Below are 18,834 nucleotides of genomic sequence, written 5' to 3' on the forward strand. Positions count from 1 at the left end.
CTGTACTTACAGGCCTTTGGGTCCGAGGTCTTTGATAAAGGAGAGAGGACTGACTGCAAGGAATTCCAGCTGAGAGAACAAGGAGATAAACATTTTATGATAATATTTTGTATTATGTGTGCATGTACAGTGCTTAATTATCAAGGCACTATTATTATCTTCCTGTAAAGCAAAAAACTGCCACATAAAAAGAAGCCCAAAAAACGTTATTATTATTATTATTCTTATTATTATTATTACTAGTAGTAGTAGCAGTAGTAGTATTTGTACTAACAGTAGAAGTAGTTGTATCAGGTTTCTTTTATGTTATGTATGACAATTCTATTTGTTATATCTGATTCACAGGAAAATTAAAAGTGATAGATTGAAAAATTAAAATTAAAAAGACACTGAATTATAATCGTAAATATATCAATTTTACTGGAAAACATAACTCGAGGAAGGAACTGTGTCTGTCTGAACTATAAGTGTGTTCACCATGCCACTGTAGTTCCTGCAGAACGTGTTCTCCAGCAGGCTGTTCAGATACTCCTCCAGATATTTCTGCAACATAGAAATATTGTATAATACAATATGAGTCAACATAAGACCACAGAATTACAGTAAAACTGTACCATTAAAAAGTTTGTAATCAGTGTTTTTCAATAAAGCTAATTTTGTTACAGATTAATATATAACTATTCTAAAATAACAGGTTTCAAATAATTACTAGAAAGCTGTAAAAAAAAACAAATAAATAAATAAATAAATAAAAAAACAAAAAAGAACTGTACAAAACAGGCTTGTCAAACTGGGGAGCTTCTGCGCCAAAATCCTGCAGAGATTAGGGTTTACCCTCATCTAATGCTCTGAATTCAGTTCATGAAGACCTTGCTAATTTGTTGATGAGCTGAATCAGGTGTGTTTAATGAGGTAGCGTGTTCAAGTCTGCAGTGTTTTGGCCTTGCAGGACTGGAGCCTGACACATGTAGTAGATTGTAAAATAACAGAAAAAGCTGTAAAAGATTGAGATAATTAAAAAAGCTGTGTAAATTTGAGTGAACATGCATAATAGATCTATTTTAAAAATGTTTCTATTTTAAAATCTCATTTAATAATGTCTTGCTGTTCCCAGAACACTGAAAAATATTGTTTAGTGTTTGGTTTGTAATATTTAAATCTGCAATATTAAGCATACATATAATATTTAAATGTACATTGTACAAGTATAAAATAAAATAAAATAAAATATAAAAAAATAAAAAATTCTGACTTCTAATTCCAAATGTTTAAATGATAGTGCACGTAAATATTACTGTGTACCGGTTTGCTGGACGTCCTCCTCATCCTCTCTGTGCCGTGTAGAGTGGGCATCTCCTCACTCATGCTCTCCAACTGCTGCCTCTGAATGGCAAACCTGACACAAACACACCCACACACAGCAGTGTTTTGAATCTTAAAGCTGGAGTGTCTCATAAAACTTTTTCCATTTCTCATTGTTTTTTTTTTCAATTGGACTGCTGCGAGATACAGTGCGTTCCAAAAGTATCTAACCCCTTAAAAGCCATCAGATTAATCTGGTTTACAAATAACACTCTGATATTTTGTGCTGTGTCATATTATTTTAAAAGCCTGGCCTTCAAAATGAATGAATTTAAAGTGATATTATTTGTATGTAAGAAAATATTCTGACAAAAATTACTTAACAAAAACCTCTGTAGTATGAAAGCACCAAGCTGATTAAAGTTACTGCCCTAATGAGGACACAACTGGTGTGCACACAATTGGAAAAGGCTACAAAATAATATCCTAGTGTTTGGATACCCCAGTGTTGGATCACCTGTGAGAAAAGAAGTTGCATCATACCACCTGAGCTTCTCAGAAAGAGTGACTTTGATAAAATGTGAGATTTTTGTAGTCAGATGAGACAAAAAAAAAGCTCTCTGGACAAAATTCAAAATGCTGTTTGTAGTGTAAACCTAACACTGCTCATTCCTTAACAGACACTATCCCAACAGTGAAGTATGGTGGTGGCAGCATCATGTCATGGGGATTCTTCTCCTCAGCAGGGACTGGGAATCTTGTTTAAATTGAAGATGGTGTAGGGAGATACTACAAGACAACCTGCTTCAGTCTGTTAACAATTAAAGTCTGGGAGTAACTTGATCTTTCAGCAGGACAGTGATTCCAGGCAATCTAATCAAGAATCTGTGGCACTGTTTAAAAATTACAGTCATTCAAACAACCTGATCAACTCAACAAATCTGCTTAGAAGAACAGACAAAATTCACTCCCAAACAGAGTGCAAAGCTAGTAGCTACTTAATCCAAGAGAGTTACCTCTGAAGCCATGAGTTATGCCCATATTAGAAACTCTGGGTCCAAGATGCATTTCTCTACGGCAAAAATGAGTGGGACTTTTGAAAATTGCTGCCATCATGCTACCCAAAAATGTTCCAAACCTGCTACATTTTGTCCTGTGTACATATTTCTTACACAGAGTGTCGCTGGATCCTCTGAATTACAAGGTTGTCAAGGAGCCAAAATATGAACGTTGCTACATTCATGGTCATAGTGAGCCATCACTCCTTCACATGGAAATTACATTGCATTAATCTTCAACCACAATTATATAATAACACCAGCTACTCATAATACTCTTACGTTACTACTACCAAAACACCTTAACAAGTTCAGTGGCCTACAGCAATAAAAGGTGGCTCTACCAAGCACTAATCTGAAGAGTTTAAATACTTATGCAAGCAGAATTTTTGCTTGTTTTTTTTTTTTAAACATCTGCTGACAAATAATGAATTTAGCACCAGAGTGGAAAGAAGGTAACACTGCATAATTTGTGCATGTGTACATATGTATCAATGTGCACTCACCTCCCAAGGGGAAGAAACTGCAGCATCATCTTGTGTTTGTACAAATCCCTCTGCAGCTCCTGAAAATGCTTATATTTCCTCTTCACTGTCCAGGTGAACTCACCATGGGTCAGACGCACCGTATACAGAGTGCACACACGCACCTGCACACACAGCACATGATACACAAAACCTTTTTAAAAGCTCGAAAAAGCTTAAAACACACGTTTAATGAAGTTCTATGGGGGTCACCATGACTAAGTGACATCACAAGAAGTTAAAGCTCTTGAAAAGCTCTGACCTTCCGAGTCAGGATTAGTTGGAGCTGGAAGGACCTACAGACTATTTACCAGTTGCTTTTTTAATAAGTTGCACACACCTTGGAACGAGTTGTGTATCTCTCAGTGTTTTCCACTTTGCAGGTGATGGGTGTGTTATGGAGAAATGGAGATATTCCTTCCTCCTTGAGGTCAGCTAGATGATGCACCACGAAAAACTTTCGCAAATCTGAAACAGAAACACATACACACACACACATAAACAACAACAGAACTCAGCATCCGATAATTAGCATTTAAAGCGATGGCCCTGCTAGAAAAAACAGCACAGGCCAGCATTGCTGTTCACCAGTAAAACCAGCATGTGCTGTGTTTTGGATGGTGGTATGATGGCCAGCAGTAACGGAAGTTAACATGCTGGTCACCAGCAACACCAGAAAGTGTTGTGTTTTGGATGGTGGTATGATGGTCAATCAGCCTAACCATCAGCATAAACCAGCATAAACCAGGTTAGATTAGCAGACCATGCTGGTCTGTGCTGTTTTTTTCAGCATAGAATTCAGCCAGAAATCACATACACTATTTTTCCCTTACAACAAATGTACTCAACCAGCAAAGACATGTTTTCTGTCTGACAAGACTCTGTCTGGCTTTAGTTTGACACTGAAGCTACAAGGCTAACATAGCTAAGCAATGTTAGATTACAGCCAGGAATTAGTTTTGCGCAAACAGCAAAACTAAATTATTACACACTCTCCTGAACATGTGTCCAGTTGTTCAGCAATCTCAAATAGTCTTGCTTCTGTGGTTTCTGACACTATATGACACACTGCTATCTTTAAAAATAGATAAAAGTACATCACATAGCTAAATACAGTACTAGTAGCCATCCTGAAACTCGAGTTTTGTTCATATGTTGGTCCATTTTTATAATTAACAGTATGTGAAACCACATAATCAAGTCTATTTAAGAATACTGAACAACTCAACGACGTTTCAGGCGAGCATGTTAACATTTAGGCATATAGCTTGTACAGTGAGGACTAGTGTACGATAGCTTCTATAAGTGTTTAGCTACAGTAGTCTTGTAGCTCCAGGGCAAAACTAAAGGAGCTCATTTCCAGGCAGCAAACACATCTTGGTTAAAAATTCAACTGGTTTTGCTGTTCAGCCACACATTTAGTGCAAAACAGTTTAATACTAAAAGTAAAACTGAATCTTGCATGTTTTCTCTTTCTTTTCTGTGGTCACAATCTTGTTTTGGTCTGTTGTCACATTGACCACACAGTTTCCTCTGTGTGTGTGTGTGTGTGGTGTGTGTGTGTACAACAGAAAATTTCACTTCCTCTAGTGAAGGATGACCTACCAGTGACCCTGAGCTGTGTGCATGTGCGTTCCTTGACTAGTTACTTTCTGGTTTACAAGAGACAGAAAAATTAATTTTGCAGAATATTATGGTTGGTGTTTTGAGTCTCATCTTCATGGTTCTGGTAATCATAACTATAATAATATGATAATCATATATTATTAAACGTCAACTATGGTTGTTCACATCTAAACTCCATAGTCCTAAAACTGTGAGGGACATAATGGTCCAGCTGTGGGCTGTAGGGTAGTTGTGGGCTGAAGGTTAGGGAACCAGCCTCATGACCAGAAGGTCGTTGATTTGATCCCCTGAGCCGATTTGCCCACTGTGGGACTATTGTGGACATGACCAGAACAAATGTCCAAATACTTTTTTGTAGATCAGTAATCATTTCTATATTAGTTTTCCTCATACTTATTTATTTGTGCATATATATAGATAGATAGATAGATAGATAGACAGATAGATAGACAGATAGATATATGGATATATAATATATATTTATTATAACTTATAATCATTCATTAATTGACATGACATGGTCTGAAAAACTTGACCCAACACCTCTGCCTTTTAAATAATTATTTCAGGCTTGTCAGGGTGACTAACAGCAGCACATGGACCCCACATTTTAGTGTCTTTTGTCACTCCTGACTCAGCAACGCTACTCTTTCAATACATAGCACAGTTTTAATTATGTTGTAACTACAACTGCCCATTACAAAAGTGCCTTCTGAAGTTGTTAAAACAGAAGATGGTGAAATTTAATCTAGTCAATTTGGCACAGTAGAATTCTGTTCGTATTTATTTTTATAGTCATTCTACTATTAATCCATTTATTATTTACATTGAAATTTATTTTTAAAGTGATCATTGTATTTTGGTTTATCATCACAGGAAGGGATTTTTAGAAAGTGGTCAAAACTTTCTAAATGCTTGTTCTTTATATGAGAAGAGCCTCTTTGTGTTTTAGAGTGTTTCTCTCAGATCAGAATTCTGTGCCTCCCCATCACTGGTATGTACCCTTGACTGGATTTATAATTTGGGGAGTTTGGGCCAGTCCAGGGTGATAATGTTCTCTTATCATCTCTTTGTTCTTCCTGCTCAGAGCTACAGCATCTCTCTGTAAGGCAACAGCTGTAACAAATCCAATCTTCTTCTCATGACAGTGTAGTTTATTCTCAGTCAGCTTCAGGCAGCAGTAGATATTGCCGTGGAAAATAACTAAATAAATCGGAAAACAGTCTCAGAGTCACAATTAATGCTCGAATGTAATAGGTTTATAAAAACTAGGCTGGGGAAAAGCTCCTGGAAATACCCAGAGATCTCCAAAGACAGACCAAAGTTACAAAGATTATGTATCCCCTAGGATGGGTGTGGTTTTTGTGTCATTGGTTAAGAGAGAACAAAGAAGATACAATCCATTGGTTACAACTAATGGTGATATACATAAACATGAGTGTCAACATATATGCATAATAAATGAAAAGGAAGGAAGCTTATATGGTCAGAAAAGTCTTCACCCACCCAGTCTCTTCTAGACACTTTAGTGTCTAAATCCTCAAGGCCACTAAACAATGAATCACAGTAGCCCCTGTCAGCTAGCTAAGCCTCAGGACAGACAACAGAAGCATAGAGCCTGGGAAACTGTAAGGACCCGTTATCTAACTCTTGCACTCAGAAGAATGGTGAGAGTCCACCCAAATGTTTAGAGTAACAAACTCCTTCGACAGCTAAGAACACTAAAATAAATTCCTATATACCTCCTGTAAGCATATATAAATCATGGTTATAGAAGTGAAACAACTGGTTATACTAAAATCCACTTAAATGGGTTTCACACACGCACATCTCTCAAAGGTGAAACTTTGGTCATCAAAATCAAAACCACAATATTCTCATCAAAATATAAAGTACAGCGATATATATAGCCTCCAGTTCATTCAGGTTAGTTTTTATTTAAAGATGTCTGCCTTGAGATTTGATCACCTCTTTTGGGATACGAGGCATTCTGGATACTGATCTACTCAAAACTTCACTTTCAATACTGAACATCTTTCTCAGTCATTTTACAATCATCTACAGCAGCGTTCAAAAGTGTTAAATCCAGAGGGAACCTTTACACCCTTCTAAGAAGCCTGATTGATTTCTGGAACCTAAAGAATGTGCATGTGTAATCCTAATTTATTTTTTATTCATACAATCATAAAATCATGCTTGTATTTAAACTCGGCAAGTATTACAGCGCTACTATTGTTTTACTGTTAAGCTTTTTATGGAAAAAAAGGTTCAATTCTTCAAACACCAAATGGAAAATTGGTCAGTCAGGTACTGTTTTTCTATGAGGTATCTAGGTAGATACAGCTAAGTGAGCTCCTACTGGTTAGGACTTCAAGAGCTGAAGAGAAGGCCTGAAGCCTGAAGTTAGATTAACCATCAGCGTAATTAGGAAGTGATGTAATAATCGACCAATCACGTTTTGATTTCTAATAGGCACAACCAATTATGTGATGAAAAAAAATGTCACTTTAGGCCTTCTGGAAGTCCTAGACACTTCTCTGACTGAATACAACTGATAGCCTAATCAATGGATTGATAAAAATGGAAAACAGCGGCAGCAGCTTGATACCAGAGTTCACTACTGGAAGAGTCACTGTGAAACTGAAACAAGGTAAAATATGTTAATATGTTTGTCACAAGCTTCAAGCAAAAAACAAATCATCTATACAGATCTTCAAATGTCTGTGCTCAATCTAGAATTGTCAAAAATGTTTATGCAAATAGCTGTTATCTTAGTGCTAACATACTACTACAGTCCCATAGGGATGCTAGCAGAAATTAGCATTATAGTCGAGGTGGGTTTTTCTTCATGTTTTGACCAAGTTTTGACATTTATGGCCTGGGGCTGGAATTAAAGGTCTACATCTAAGTCATGGTTTATCAAATCATTATTTAGGCAAAACCTGCTCTTCATTACAAGAACGACACTCAAACTATCTAGATGAGTGTTGAAGTTTAATGTACACAAAGTATTAGCGTAGAGCTGCGAAAATCAAAACATTTCAAAAAGAAGGCCAGGTTTCCGTAAATGTTTGACAGGCAGTGAATCTCTGTATAAACATCTAGAAACATTTTAAAACTATTTAGGTCAGAGGTTTCCTTTATTTTCCAAATAAACCATCAAACGTCATTTCAGTCCAATCCACATTTTTACTCTCTGCTTTTACATGCACTGAAGAAAAGCTCCAGTGTGCTTGATCAGATAATGCTCTATTAGCCAGCATATGCATGCTTGTGAAAAAGCAAGGCCTCATTCTCTTGTAATTTATGATTGTAGGAATCAGAGTGCATCCTGCTGCCATCTCCCATCTAGAGCAACCACTAAACATTAGCATGAGGACCTATAGTTAAGGAATTTGCAGGCGAGCCTCTTTAATGGTGTTTTCACACTCAAAACTTGGTACATTACTGGCATATCACTGGCTCAAACCTGTAGGCCTAAAACAGCATTTTAGCATTATATATATCAAACCACAATGTTTGTAAACATAAATATTGGCTATACTTCTGGGTGGATAACTTGCACCCAGTTAATTACAGCATAATTTACAATATATTCAAGCATAACTGAAAAACATTGGCAATAAGGGTAAAATTTTGTTATGTTTGAAGCTGTCATGTCAAATGTACCCAAGAATGTGGTGGATTTTACTTACATTTTTCCCATTTTCTAGTGTTCAAAAGTAAGTAGAGATGCTATAAGTGGTATTAAACCTACTGAGGGATCAGTAACGCTAGTAACAGCTGAAGCTAATGACAATTTATTGAATCCTTTTCTCTTCCCGATAAAGATACCAAGCACCATTACACAAACAATAAGAGCACCAGAATGTACGGTATGTCGCGGTTTTTATTTCTATTTTTAGAATTATTACTCAACATAACATATTACTTACATAAGTTGACAATAGCTATAAGCAGCTAGCACTATTAGCATTTACGCTAAAGGCCACAAAAGCGTTTGTGCTAATATTCCATACTCGACACAGAAACACTGACGCTTTGTTTGACTCTACACGATTTTGTGTAAATGTAGACATTTGTGTGCGCAAAACACAAGTTTTTCATGTTAGCCATAAGGTAAGCTAACTAGCAAGCTAGGCAGATAATTAGCCAAACTAGACACTTCTAGTGAAATAAAATGACCAAAAATACCATTAAATTGTGAATCATAGTTATTGTAAATGGTTACAGCTGTAAATGAATGAAAATCGTAAGCTCATTTAGTTCATGTTTGGTTCAGTTCTTGTTTTTGAATGTGCAGCAGGAAAACACCTCAAATATTTAAACAGTAAATACTTTTTTTACTAAACCCTGCAATGAAATCATATCATATGATCATGTGACATATTAATGACACAAAGTCGCAAAATCATTGACCTGGGAAGATTATTTTTTTTCTAGTTTTCCTATTTTTCCTAGTTTTTCTAGGCTAAGTATGTTTAGATTTAGTACATAATCCTGTTGTATCAAGGCAGCGCTAACTGAGTTATCCACCCAGAAGTGTAAGGTTTTTGTTATATTTGGGGAAAAATGAAGTCGCAGCACAGTCAGCGAAGTCTCTGCCAGATTTAGTCGAAGAATTCATCAGACAAAAACAAGCTTCATAATGCTGAAGAAAAGTGATCATGCAAAAAGAAGATTAACTAAACGTTTGAATTGGTTAAAATAAAAGAAACAAGGCAATAAATGAATGCAAAATCAAAGAGACTGAAACACGACTGGTTGCAGCATTCAGCTGTCTCTCAAAGTTGCCATAAACAAATAGATAATGGCCTGCTGCTGCTGACCTCACAATGAATCCAACCTCTCACAGGCTAGCTGGCTGGCTGGCTTGACTGACCAATGACTCTGGTTAACCGTTTTTAAGCTTCTCTTTTCACATCATTTGAAAGCTTTTGCCCAATCTATTTCAAAAGTTTCTTTAAGCCTTTCAAGTGCATAAACTGTACAGATTTGGACATAAGTCAAAGATAACGTGCTGTTCTACAGATAAGTTTAAAAACATCACACTCGGTTATAAATGATTACACCTTAAGTAGTAAAGCTAATCACAGCAGATCAATGGGTATCCAAGGAAGGACAGACGAATAATAAGCTGAATATTAAAATGTACGCTTTTCAGAAATAAGTTCTTTGCTGTTGTGACGTAACGCTAATTTGTCCTATACACTTTCATATTAGATGCCTGCACAGATATGAAACTGAAGCCCAAACCCAACCTGCACGAGATTTTAAGACCCGACCAGGCCCGGACGGTAGTATGCTGCTAAATTTAAAACCCAAACCTGATCCAAACACACTTTCATTATCACAGACATGTTTTACAGAGCTCTGCTTTCTCGCTTGAGTTGATGGACAGAAGATTTTTACAAATCTATAATGCACCAACAGTATTTATTATCAGTACGTTTTTGTGGAATGGCTGATAGTACCTCACAGAGAACAGCATCCACTCCCCTTTGATCACCTGTTAGCTCCGCTTTGCTAACGTCCCGCTACTTCAAAAATGCTTAAGAAGAGATGCACCAAAATTTAGTCTATAGAACCATTTCGCCAAAAATGGTCAAAAGTGGACATAAGAAAAAAGGACGAAAAAAATGAAAAATACAAAAATCACTCAGTTATTTGAAATAATACCGTTCAGCCAGTATAGCTCATATACAAAATCAATGCTGCAGAAACAGCCCATTTTGAATTCACTGCTTCTGTGATTTCAAAAGAACCAGACCATTTACACCTATCCACATATTCAGCTGACAAATATGTAGCCCCACCCACTCATGTTGGCATTCTAAGGCGTATTTCAGCCCTGAGTGAATCAGGCATATGGTTACAGAAATTGTCATTTCAGACATAAATAGTATATTCTATAGTCAATCATAATACGTTTATGCTCATAATACAAGCTCATTAAAAGGCACCGCCTGTTTAATTCTAAGGGACAAAGAGAGGCTGGAAAATGGTGAGGTAAAAATAAATGATGACAATTTTTGGTATATAAAACAACACAAATGTTATAAACAAACTTTAGGGGTGTTAAGAAAAAAAAATACAATGTAGGACATGGGTCCTTTAAATAAGGCTACAACAAAGTGCCCAAATGTAACACTTCACACATAATCTGAACTACAAATCATTTGAATTATAATAAAAAATGAGAAAAAGCAACTAAAAACGCTGTTTGTGTCTTTCGTTCTCCTGTGCAGCCACGTTCAAACAATCTGAGCAGCAGACAAACAGTCAGCCTAAACCTATTTTGTGGTTTCTCAGAAGGACATTTAGACAAGCGATTTGTCATCACTGTTCATTTTGAGCATAAAGAGAGGATTATGACCCTCAAGAACGTCTCCACTACAGGTTTGATCACACTGACATCACGCTAAATATGTAGAATACAGCAAAACAGAAGCAGAAAGGAAAGTCCCTGCTACTCTGCTGATGGCATCTGCAGCTTCAGTTTTAATAATGACGGGAAAAATTTCACAAACAACAGCCAAAGTACAAAGTACAACTAAAAATAATGGAACTCACGGCGCTGAATGACCAAATGTTCTCTTTTATCGAGGACGTTGGATTTCACGACACATGCTGTATTACAAAATAATATGTTTAGTATGTTTATTTTATGCAAACTGTTCATATTTTTCTTTAGTCAGCTGAATTTCATGCTACTGCAAGCAGATTTTATCAATATTAAAAGTGTATTTCCTTTATTTCATTGTGGTGTTTATGTTTATATTTGTTTAAACAAATGAAACAGCAAATTAAAAACTCTGGAGCTCTTCTCTGGACCTTACCAGAGACAGAGAGAGAGAGAGAGAGAGAGATCATGTATGTAGCCATATTCCATCAAACATACAAATCTACAACTTCTTAAAAATCAGTCATTAGAAAAGAAAACCAATGAAGCCCAACGAAAAATCAGCCCAAAACCCGAAATTTTGTTGGGCCCCCATCGGGCTCGCCTCGGGTAGCAGACCTCTGCTTCGCATCCGCCAATAAAGTCCCGTTACACAGAATGCAATCTCCTCAGCTCCTTTATTTCTGAATCATCAACAAAACTCCCACAGAATCTTCTCCCCCACACAAGAATTAAACTGAATAAGATTTAGTGTTGCCTTCAACATCTTCACTCATGTTTGACTTGTAGCCCATATGAGAACATGGGTATTACTACAAAGCAATGCAATCTGGTGCAGATGACACTACATGACAAACCCCTATTCCCATCGAAACCTCTCTCAGTGGTTTATAAGCTTCTTTTACTTGTTGGCCACATTAGCCTTTCAGCTCCAGTGCAAAACTAATGAAGAAAACATGTCTTGGCTTGTAAGGGAAAAGTCCCCTTTAAACACAATGGTTGCAGTAACCAACTGCAGCACTTACAGGAAACTTGTGGGCCAAGAGCAGTCAGCAAATCTGTATGCGTGTGTCACATAACCTGCATATGTTCCCCTGAGACGTCCCACCAAGCATCCTTGTCCTATCAGTGATTGGCTATTTATATACGTATAAGGGCGAGCTATGCCTGACTCCACCCTCAAAACAAAAGGAAAAGCTCTCTCTTGCTTTCTCTTCCTCTCTCTCTCTCTGAAAGCGATTCAGCCTGTTGGAGACCATCTTAATTGTGCAGTTTTATTACTTGGAAGGAAACAACACCTGCAGACAGCTTGTGCGTAAGCTAGTGAGTACTCAGAGTCTGAAGTTTCGGATGTTCGTTGTTTTTGTCTCTGGGAGGTTGTGCTGTGGTTTCTACGCTGAAAAAGCAAATTGTTTATACCATGTATCTGGACAATTACGGTGTTGTTCCTTGCGTTTATGAAAATGTATGTGTTATAGCACATTATATTACATTGCATATGTTATAGCAATACAGTTCAATTTAGCGCTGATGAAAAAAGTGATGAGTGTTTTTACAATGTGAAAGTGTTCAAAAGCTTTAAAAGGACCGTTTGCAGTCTCCTACTCGGAAGACTAAAGTCTAGAAAGCTAAGACGAGGTTGAAAAGTTGGTTCATCTATAAAAGAGAAATGTGCAACGAGACGACAGAAATAGATTTTTTGATGAAGTGTAGACCTGCTGTGTTTGGCACTACGTCCTTTCAGTAGCATTTGCTCCAGTGGTATTTAACGGCCACTGACCATCCCTTAGCTGTTAGGGCTACAGCCATGTGCAGCTCAAAGAAGATTAATTAGCTCTCTACTGTGAGCTAATACAGGCTCAAATGCCTCCATTATATACACCATGCATACAGCTGTATGGCACAAGTGAGCCACAGCATCTTCAGGAATTTGTGCAAAACAGTAGCTACTTATTCATATTTTCTTTTACTGACTTTTTTGCTTAAAAATTGTGAAACATTTGAAACTCTAATGTTTTGATCTAAGAAAAATCCTCACTACAGAAGCTGGCTAAAGAGGGTCAAGTGTTAGCTTTATTATCATTTTGCAACATCTGTCTTTAAAGCAACCACTTCCTCTTTGAAACTTCTTGTTTTTGATCTTCAGGTTGATGAAGTGCACCAAAATGCCCGGTCAGATCACACCCTACAGGCCACAAAATGTAGCAGACGACAAGGTCCTTTGTGTCAATTTGAGGACACAAGGAGCCAAAGTTGCAGAAAAGCGTTTGAATAAAACAAAGAAGGGGACGTTCCCCAGCAACGGGAGCCCCGCTGAACGCAGCGAATGGTGGAATAACCTCAAAGAGGGTGAAAAGAAAGCCAAACAGGCCATGGCCATCATGGCTTCAGAGTACGACCCAGCAATAAAGAGGCTGGACAGGTGCGAAAGGAAACTGTTAGGGCTTGAGACTAAGATGAAATCTCAAGAAGAAGAGATTGACTCGCTGAAAATAAAACTCCGAAAACAGGAAGAGGAAAACAAGCAGCTGAGAGATGCGATAGCCGAAGCTCAAGCTAGCCAACGTTTGAAAAATGAGGAGACCAACTTGTTGAGGCAAAGAGTCAAGTCTGATGATGAAGAGATCCAGTCATTGAGGCTGCAGCTCAGGTCTGTCAATGAAGAGGTTGAGTCGTTGAGGCAACTCAAGTATCCAGGAACATCACAAGATATAGTTGTACGGAATCAAACCTCTCCCCATAACTCTAGAGATGTGGCACGCTCTGGACAACCAGTGGTGCTCGTCAGTCCAGACCAGACACAACTACTTCATCCCATTAAGCTCCTTGAGGCCCTCCCTGACTTAGAGATGCACAACTCCAACCATGAGTTCTGGAAGAAGATAAAAGAGTGGATTGCCGTTGGAGTGCCTCCTCAACAAGTCTTTAGCTTGATCAAGGCAAAATGCCCTTCAGAAATTTGGAAGGTAGTAGTGAAGGACATCAATGAAAACGACTTCCAGGAAATCGACTTCTACAACTCTGCGCAAGTGGAGAGACTGTTGTGCAAGTTACGTAAGAGCATGTCAGAAGCTCTGGGGTCAGGGATAAAACTCTACAGTTTGTACAGCTGCAGACTCCAGAAAGAGGATGAATCCTTTGAGGACTACATCAAGGATAAGTTCAGGCTATATTGCTCATACGGACATGATGTGGACAACAAGGACCCGGACGTCAATGACCAGCTATTCCTCTTCAATGCCTTAAATGATGCAACCAAAGAATATCAAGAGTTCAATAAGTTTCAGTATCCCACAAGTTATGAGGACATGATGAACCGGGCTGCTGCTTTAGAGAGCTATAAGCTTGACGCTCAGAGAAGGAACGAGTGTGTCAACTGTGGCAAGAGTGGCCACACTAAAGCACGGTGCAGGAGGCCAGGAGGGGGCGCTGAGGCTGGTCCAAACGAATGCTTCAGGTGTGGGATTCGTGGCCACCGGGAGAGAAATTGCCGGAAGTAGATGAAGAGCAAGTCCACTGCACTGCTAGAAATAAAGGGGCTGTGCAGGTACATTTTTCATACATCAACATCATGTTTCTGTTTTGTTTGTGTATATATATATATATATATATATATATATATATATATATATACATATATATATATATATATATATATACACACACACACACACACACACACATTGTACTGCTATATTGTTACCTGCAATTTCCCTTCAGGACTAATAAAGTTCTTTCTTTCTTTCTTTCTTTCTTTCTGTCTGTCTATAGTTACTTATAAATTAATATTTTTCTCTGTTCTAGTTTTCTAGTTTTCAGTTCACTTTTCTGTATGTGTTTTTAAATGTGTATTAATCCTTTTGTATAATCTGGTCTTCTCTTGATTTGTCTTTCTTCTTGCAAAAGAAATCTGCAGAAATCATTAGGACTGCTTTGCAAAATAAAATAAAGCAAATAAAATACAGCTAAATAAAGAAGAAAATTTTAATTTTAAATTCTTGGTCTTATTACACTAATCATATTTTTTCCTGTTTTTTTCTTGTTGGGTTGTTCTGTCCAGTGTTTTCTATCACGGCATACATCAGAGCCTTTTGTTAATAAATCACTTCTGTTATCTTACCCACCGCTCGACTCCTTCTTTTTAACACACAGCACACATTCATTTCATTTAAAGTTACATTTTACAGCATTTTAGCCACTAGAATCTGCTGCTGTTCCATATTTTATTATAGAAAATGAAATTCCAAAACTTACAAGCTTCAATAACAAGAAAACTAACAGCCTATTTATAGCAGAGATCTTTCATAATACTCACATGTAATGTCATGTTTGGCTTTCCAGAACTTAAACTGACAGATTTTTCCAAGTCCAGAAAAGAAAAACATTGCCTACATTTAGTGACCTTTAGTAACATGGGTGTTTCAAGAAATCAACCATTTATTTCTTATTACATTTTGATTGAAAACAAGAGTATTACTGCAATAAAGGCAGAGTTTAAAAAGTGTGATGAAAGCATTGATGGTTCCCCTCTCCTGAAAAGAGTGTTAATTTGCAAAAAGCTCTACATTAATACAAGTGAATCAAACTCAATAGATATGTGGATAGATGCAAAACTGTTTCTTGTTTGTTGAAGCAGTTGTCAAGGCTACGACAGTTATTTAGTACTAACTCATTTAGCTTGATTTATTACATACTGGTATAGTTGTGTGAGGAAGTTTGAGCCCCTGGTCAAATTACACATTTTGTTGATTTCCTAAGTGAAAATATGCTTTTTTTTGTTTTGTTTTTTTTTTTTTTTACATGGAACAAACATGGAACAAACTTAAATATGATCTATTTCTGCACCTTTTAATGCACAGTTATTATTTTTTTGCTGAATTTCATGTTTTCATGTTTCATGTTTTGTGATATACAACCTCTTTTTTCCAGTTTCCTCACTGTGGCACATCAGCTTCAAGGTTTTGTTCCTATTTAAAAGAAGCCTTTCCTTCCTCTGTCCCTGCAAAATGTCTTTGGCTGCCACCCAACCTCAAAGCCTAACAGACCCACCCTCATGCTTAACTGTCGGCCAGGTGTTATTTTTAATTAAACGCTGCTCCTTTGTTTCTCCAAACCTAACTTTGGTGATGGTACCCAAAGAGTTCATTTTTGTTTTGTCAGACCACAGAACTTTCACAACGCTCTGTGCTCAAAGACCAACCACTGATGAGGGGTCAGAGGATGGAAAACACACACTAAACATACGGGCTGCAGTCTCTAATTATACACCAGCAAGGTGGAGCTACAGAGAATTCTACTCTTCCCTGTTAGAAATAAAGGTTCTGTGCAGGTACATTTATTGTTCATCAAGGTACAAACACTGTAAATGTTCGCTCAAAGGTACAACAGTGGATTTAAGGTCCAACTGTGCGCCTTAAATAGGTTTTTCCAGGTGAAAAGTATGTATCTGTATCTTTTATAACCTAATGTTTTAAAACGTGGAATAAAATAAAAAGCCTGGAGACGAGACGGGGTGTGTGGAGTCAATACAACTTGGAAAATGTAATTTCAATGGATTATGGTACAATTACGGTCCCTGACTAAAGGTACTGAGATGAACCCTTGAAGTACCACCCCAGTGACAAGAGGGGTCCTGCCCCAGTGACAGTTTGCTACCTTTATTTCTGAAAGTGTTCAAAAGTTTGACTTGTCACAGTAATAGTTGTTGGTTAATAATAACAAACCATGTGGGCTTAAATATTAAAAACCTATAATAACTTATTTTTAGATGTTATTACAGATAATTAATATCCTATAATTATCCATTTCAATTAATTCCAATTCAATTAATGTACTATATTCATTTGTTTGGTTCTTTTTGTTGTTGTTTTTTTTTTAATAGATGAACGGTCTCATGTTCCAGCAAACTAGTTTCAGAAAAACAGTGCTGGTGATGGGAACCAGATGTCTGACAAGTTTAATGCCTTGAAACGCTCCTTCACAGAAAGCTATTAAACGAATGGTAGCAAATACACTGTCTGATGCCTGACACATTGATTTATGACAAAGATTTTGGCCTAAAAGCTACTTTGAAAAAACAAATCAAGGTGGAAAGATACATGTAAAATAAGACAAAGTCAAAGAAAGATAAAATAGTGCCGAAAGAAATCTTGTGTTTTTGGATTTACCAATATTTTTCATTTTCAATATTTCATATAAACACTCAGAAGACACTCAGTTTGTATTCAGTCATTCCTGCCAAGTAATCTGTAAGATTTTATCAGCACTTTTGGAGTATGAAGCTTCTTGGATATTGCTACTCCTTCATTCCGGCTACTAACTTTATTACAACTTAATTTTATTACGACTTCATTAATGATGTTATATAAGAATCTTTCCCTGGATGGTTCTTTCGAGAAAATTGTTTGTGACATGTGTGATACAGTAATTATACAGTAATCCCTAACTCTGTTCATCATTGTTGACATTAGAAATGTCTTCGTTTTTACAGATTTCCATAAAGTACCTGAAAGCTCTCTCACTCTCTAGCACACACTTTTCTCCCTCCTTCACTTCAATCCTGATTTATGACATTTTCTTAACAGTTTTGTCGTCAGTGAAGAAATTCCTGCGTGTGTGTTTTTCTCACCGCTGTTGTTTCTGATGGAGTCGAGTTGTTCTTCATTCAGACAGGTGTCGCACTCCTCAGAGTGAAACCACTGCTTCTCTGTTTTCTCCTCCAGACTTGCCATGATGCTACTGACCGATCACACCTTTACCTGTTCACACACACACACGCACACGCACACGCACACGCACACGCACACGCACACGCACACGCACACACACAAATGACTATTAATGTTTATCCATAGCATTTAGAAGTTTCACTCCTCAGTCCATATATGGAAACTGCAATAATTGCTGTTTCTAAATTCATTGTTCTTGTCATTTTCAAACATCCACCTATTCGGTCTACAGCAGTTTAGCCCCTCCCACTCACACTGAGGTTATAAAGTCAAAAACTCTGTTCTACAAACTAGCTGATGAGAAATCAGCTATTTCTCTGAAAACAAAACATTCCTGTTACTTTCTACTGTGTTTTTGTTTATTTGCATTCATTCTAATGTGAGCAAAACCGCACATACTGCCAAGATATTATATGGTTTTAAATAATGCACAGTATTTTTGCACAGTACTGTATATAAAGTCCACGTGTAGGTTCACTGGTGGTTTTGGATGGGAAATAAAACAGCTACAGTATATTTGTGTTGTACACATTGTGACCTGGTTCCTTTCACCACCACTGTAAAGAAAACCAAGTCAGTAAGGTTCTCTGTAAGGCACCATACAACACAGAGCATTAGACGTCAAACAGCTTATTACCCCCCCCCATCTTCCTTAAATCTCTTTATTTACCTTTCTTTTACGCTGTGTCTCTCTTTTTACTTGTTACTTAACCCTTTCGAATTAAGTTATTATGCTTATGGTGCTATATATACTTAATTACATAATTATACAAATGTAATTCAACATTTATATGTAACTTCAGGTGAATGAATACAAGTAGTGATTCGGCCCTTCAAAATACAAAGCAGCCAGTCATAACAGGGGTCATTTACATATATATATATATAATATATATATATATATATATATATATATAATATATATCACACACAAAACAGTCTCTTTATTTCTAAGAAATAAAAAGAGGCTGAAATGAAATCAAGTTAAAATGAATTTTCACTGTTTTCAGTACAAAAACATACAAACATGGAACTCAGGGACAAAAATAAAACTTAGAATAGCATAAGATACGGGTCCTTTAAGTCTGCAGGGGTAAACTGTGTAACTGTACAAACTCAAAAAAGATCATGATCAAAGATTAAAACATACACACACACACACACAGTGTGGTTTTGGTCAGAGCCGGTTTATG

At 37.0% G+C, this 18,834-nt stretch overlaps 2 protein-coding genes across 6 annotated transcripts in view; one reads left to right on the top strand and one right to left on the bottom strand.

Moving 5' to 3' along the window:
- The window catches only part of pld2 (phospholipase D2), a 62,276-nt gene that overhangs the window by 24,437 nt on the left and 19,005 nt on the right, over positions 1–18,834 (bottom strand). Inside the window, exons 2-7 of the mRNA XM_036564396.1 lie at positions 17,542–17,671; positions 3,225–3,352; positions 2,867–3,009; positions 1,303–1,396; positions 478–543; positions 11–69 (exon numbers count right to left, since the gene is read on the bottom strand). Coding sequence (XP_036420289.1) covers positions 11–69; positions 478–543; positions 1,303–1,396; positions 2,867–3,009; positions 3,225–3,352; positions 17,542–17,644 — 593 coding nt within the window. The 5' untranslated portion in view covers positions 17,645–17,671. The remainder of the gene's footprint in view (positions 1–10; positions 70–477; positions 544–1,302; positions 1,397–2,866; positions 3,010–3,224; positions 3,353–17,541; positions 17,672–18,834) is intronic.
- LOC118803870 lies at positions 12,105–16,238 on the top strand. 5 transcript variants are annotated; one of them, XM_036564398.1, is made up of 3 exons: positions 12,106–12,236; positions 13,060–14,460; positions 16,074–16,238. In XM_036564398.1, the coding sequence occupies exon 2, from the start codon at positions 13,064–13,066 to the stop codon at positions 14,411–14,413; it is 1,350 nt and encodes a 449-aa protein (XP_036420291.1). In that variant the 5' UTR covers positions 12,106–12,236; positions 13,060–13,063; the 3' UTR covers positions 14,414–14,460; positions 16,074–16,238. The 5 variants fall into 5 exon arrangements, with proteins under 5 accessions (XP_036420294.1, XP_036420291.1, XP_036420293.1 ...); XM_036564400.1 differs by lacking the exon at positions 16,074–16,238 and adding an exon at positions 15,843–15,966; XM_036564399.1 differs by lacking the exon at positions 16,074–16,238 and adding an exon at positions 14,974–15,009.

This window comes from Colossoma macropomum, unplaced genomic scaffold, assembly GCF_904425465.1.
Source record: "Colossoma macropomum unplaced genomic scaffold, Colossoma_macropomum, whole genome shotgun sequence".
Classification (NCBI taxonomy): domain Eukaryota; kingdom Metazoa; phylum Chordata; class Actinopteri; order Characiformes; family Serrasalmidae; genus Colossoma; species Colossoma macropomum.

Coding starts and splice junctions, on each gene's coding strand:
- LOC118803870 (XM_036564401.1), top strand. CDS start 13,064: ATGAAGTGCACCAAAATGCCCGGTCAGATCACACCCTACAGGCCACAA.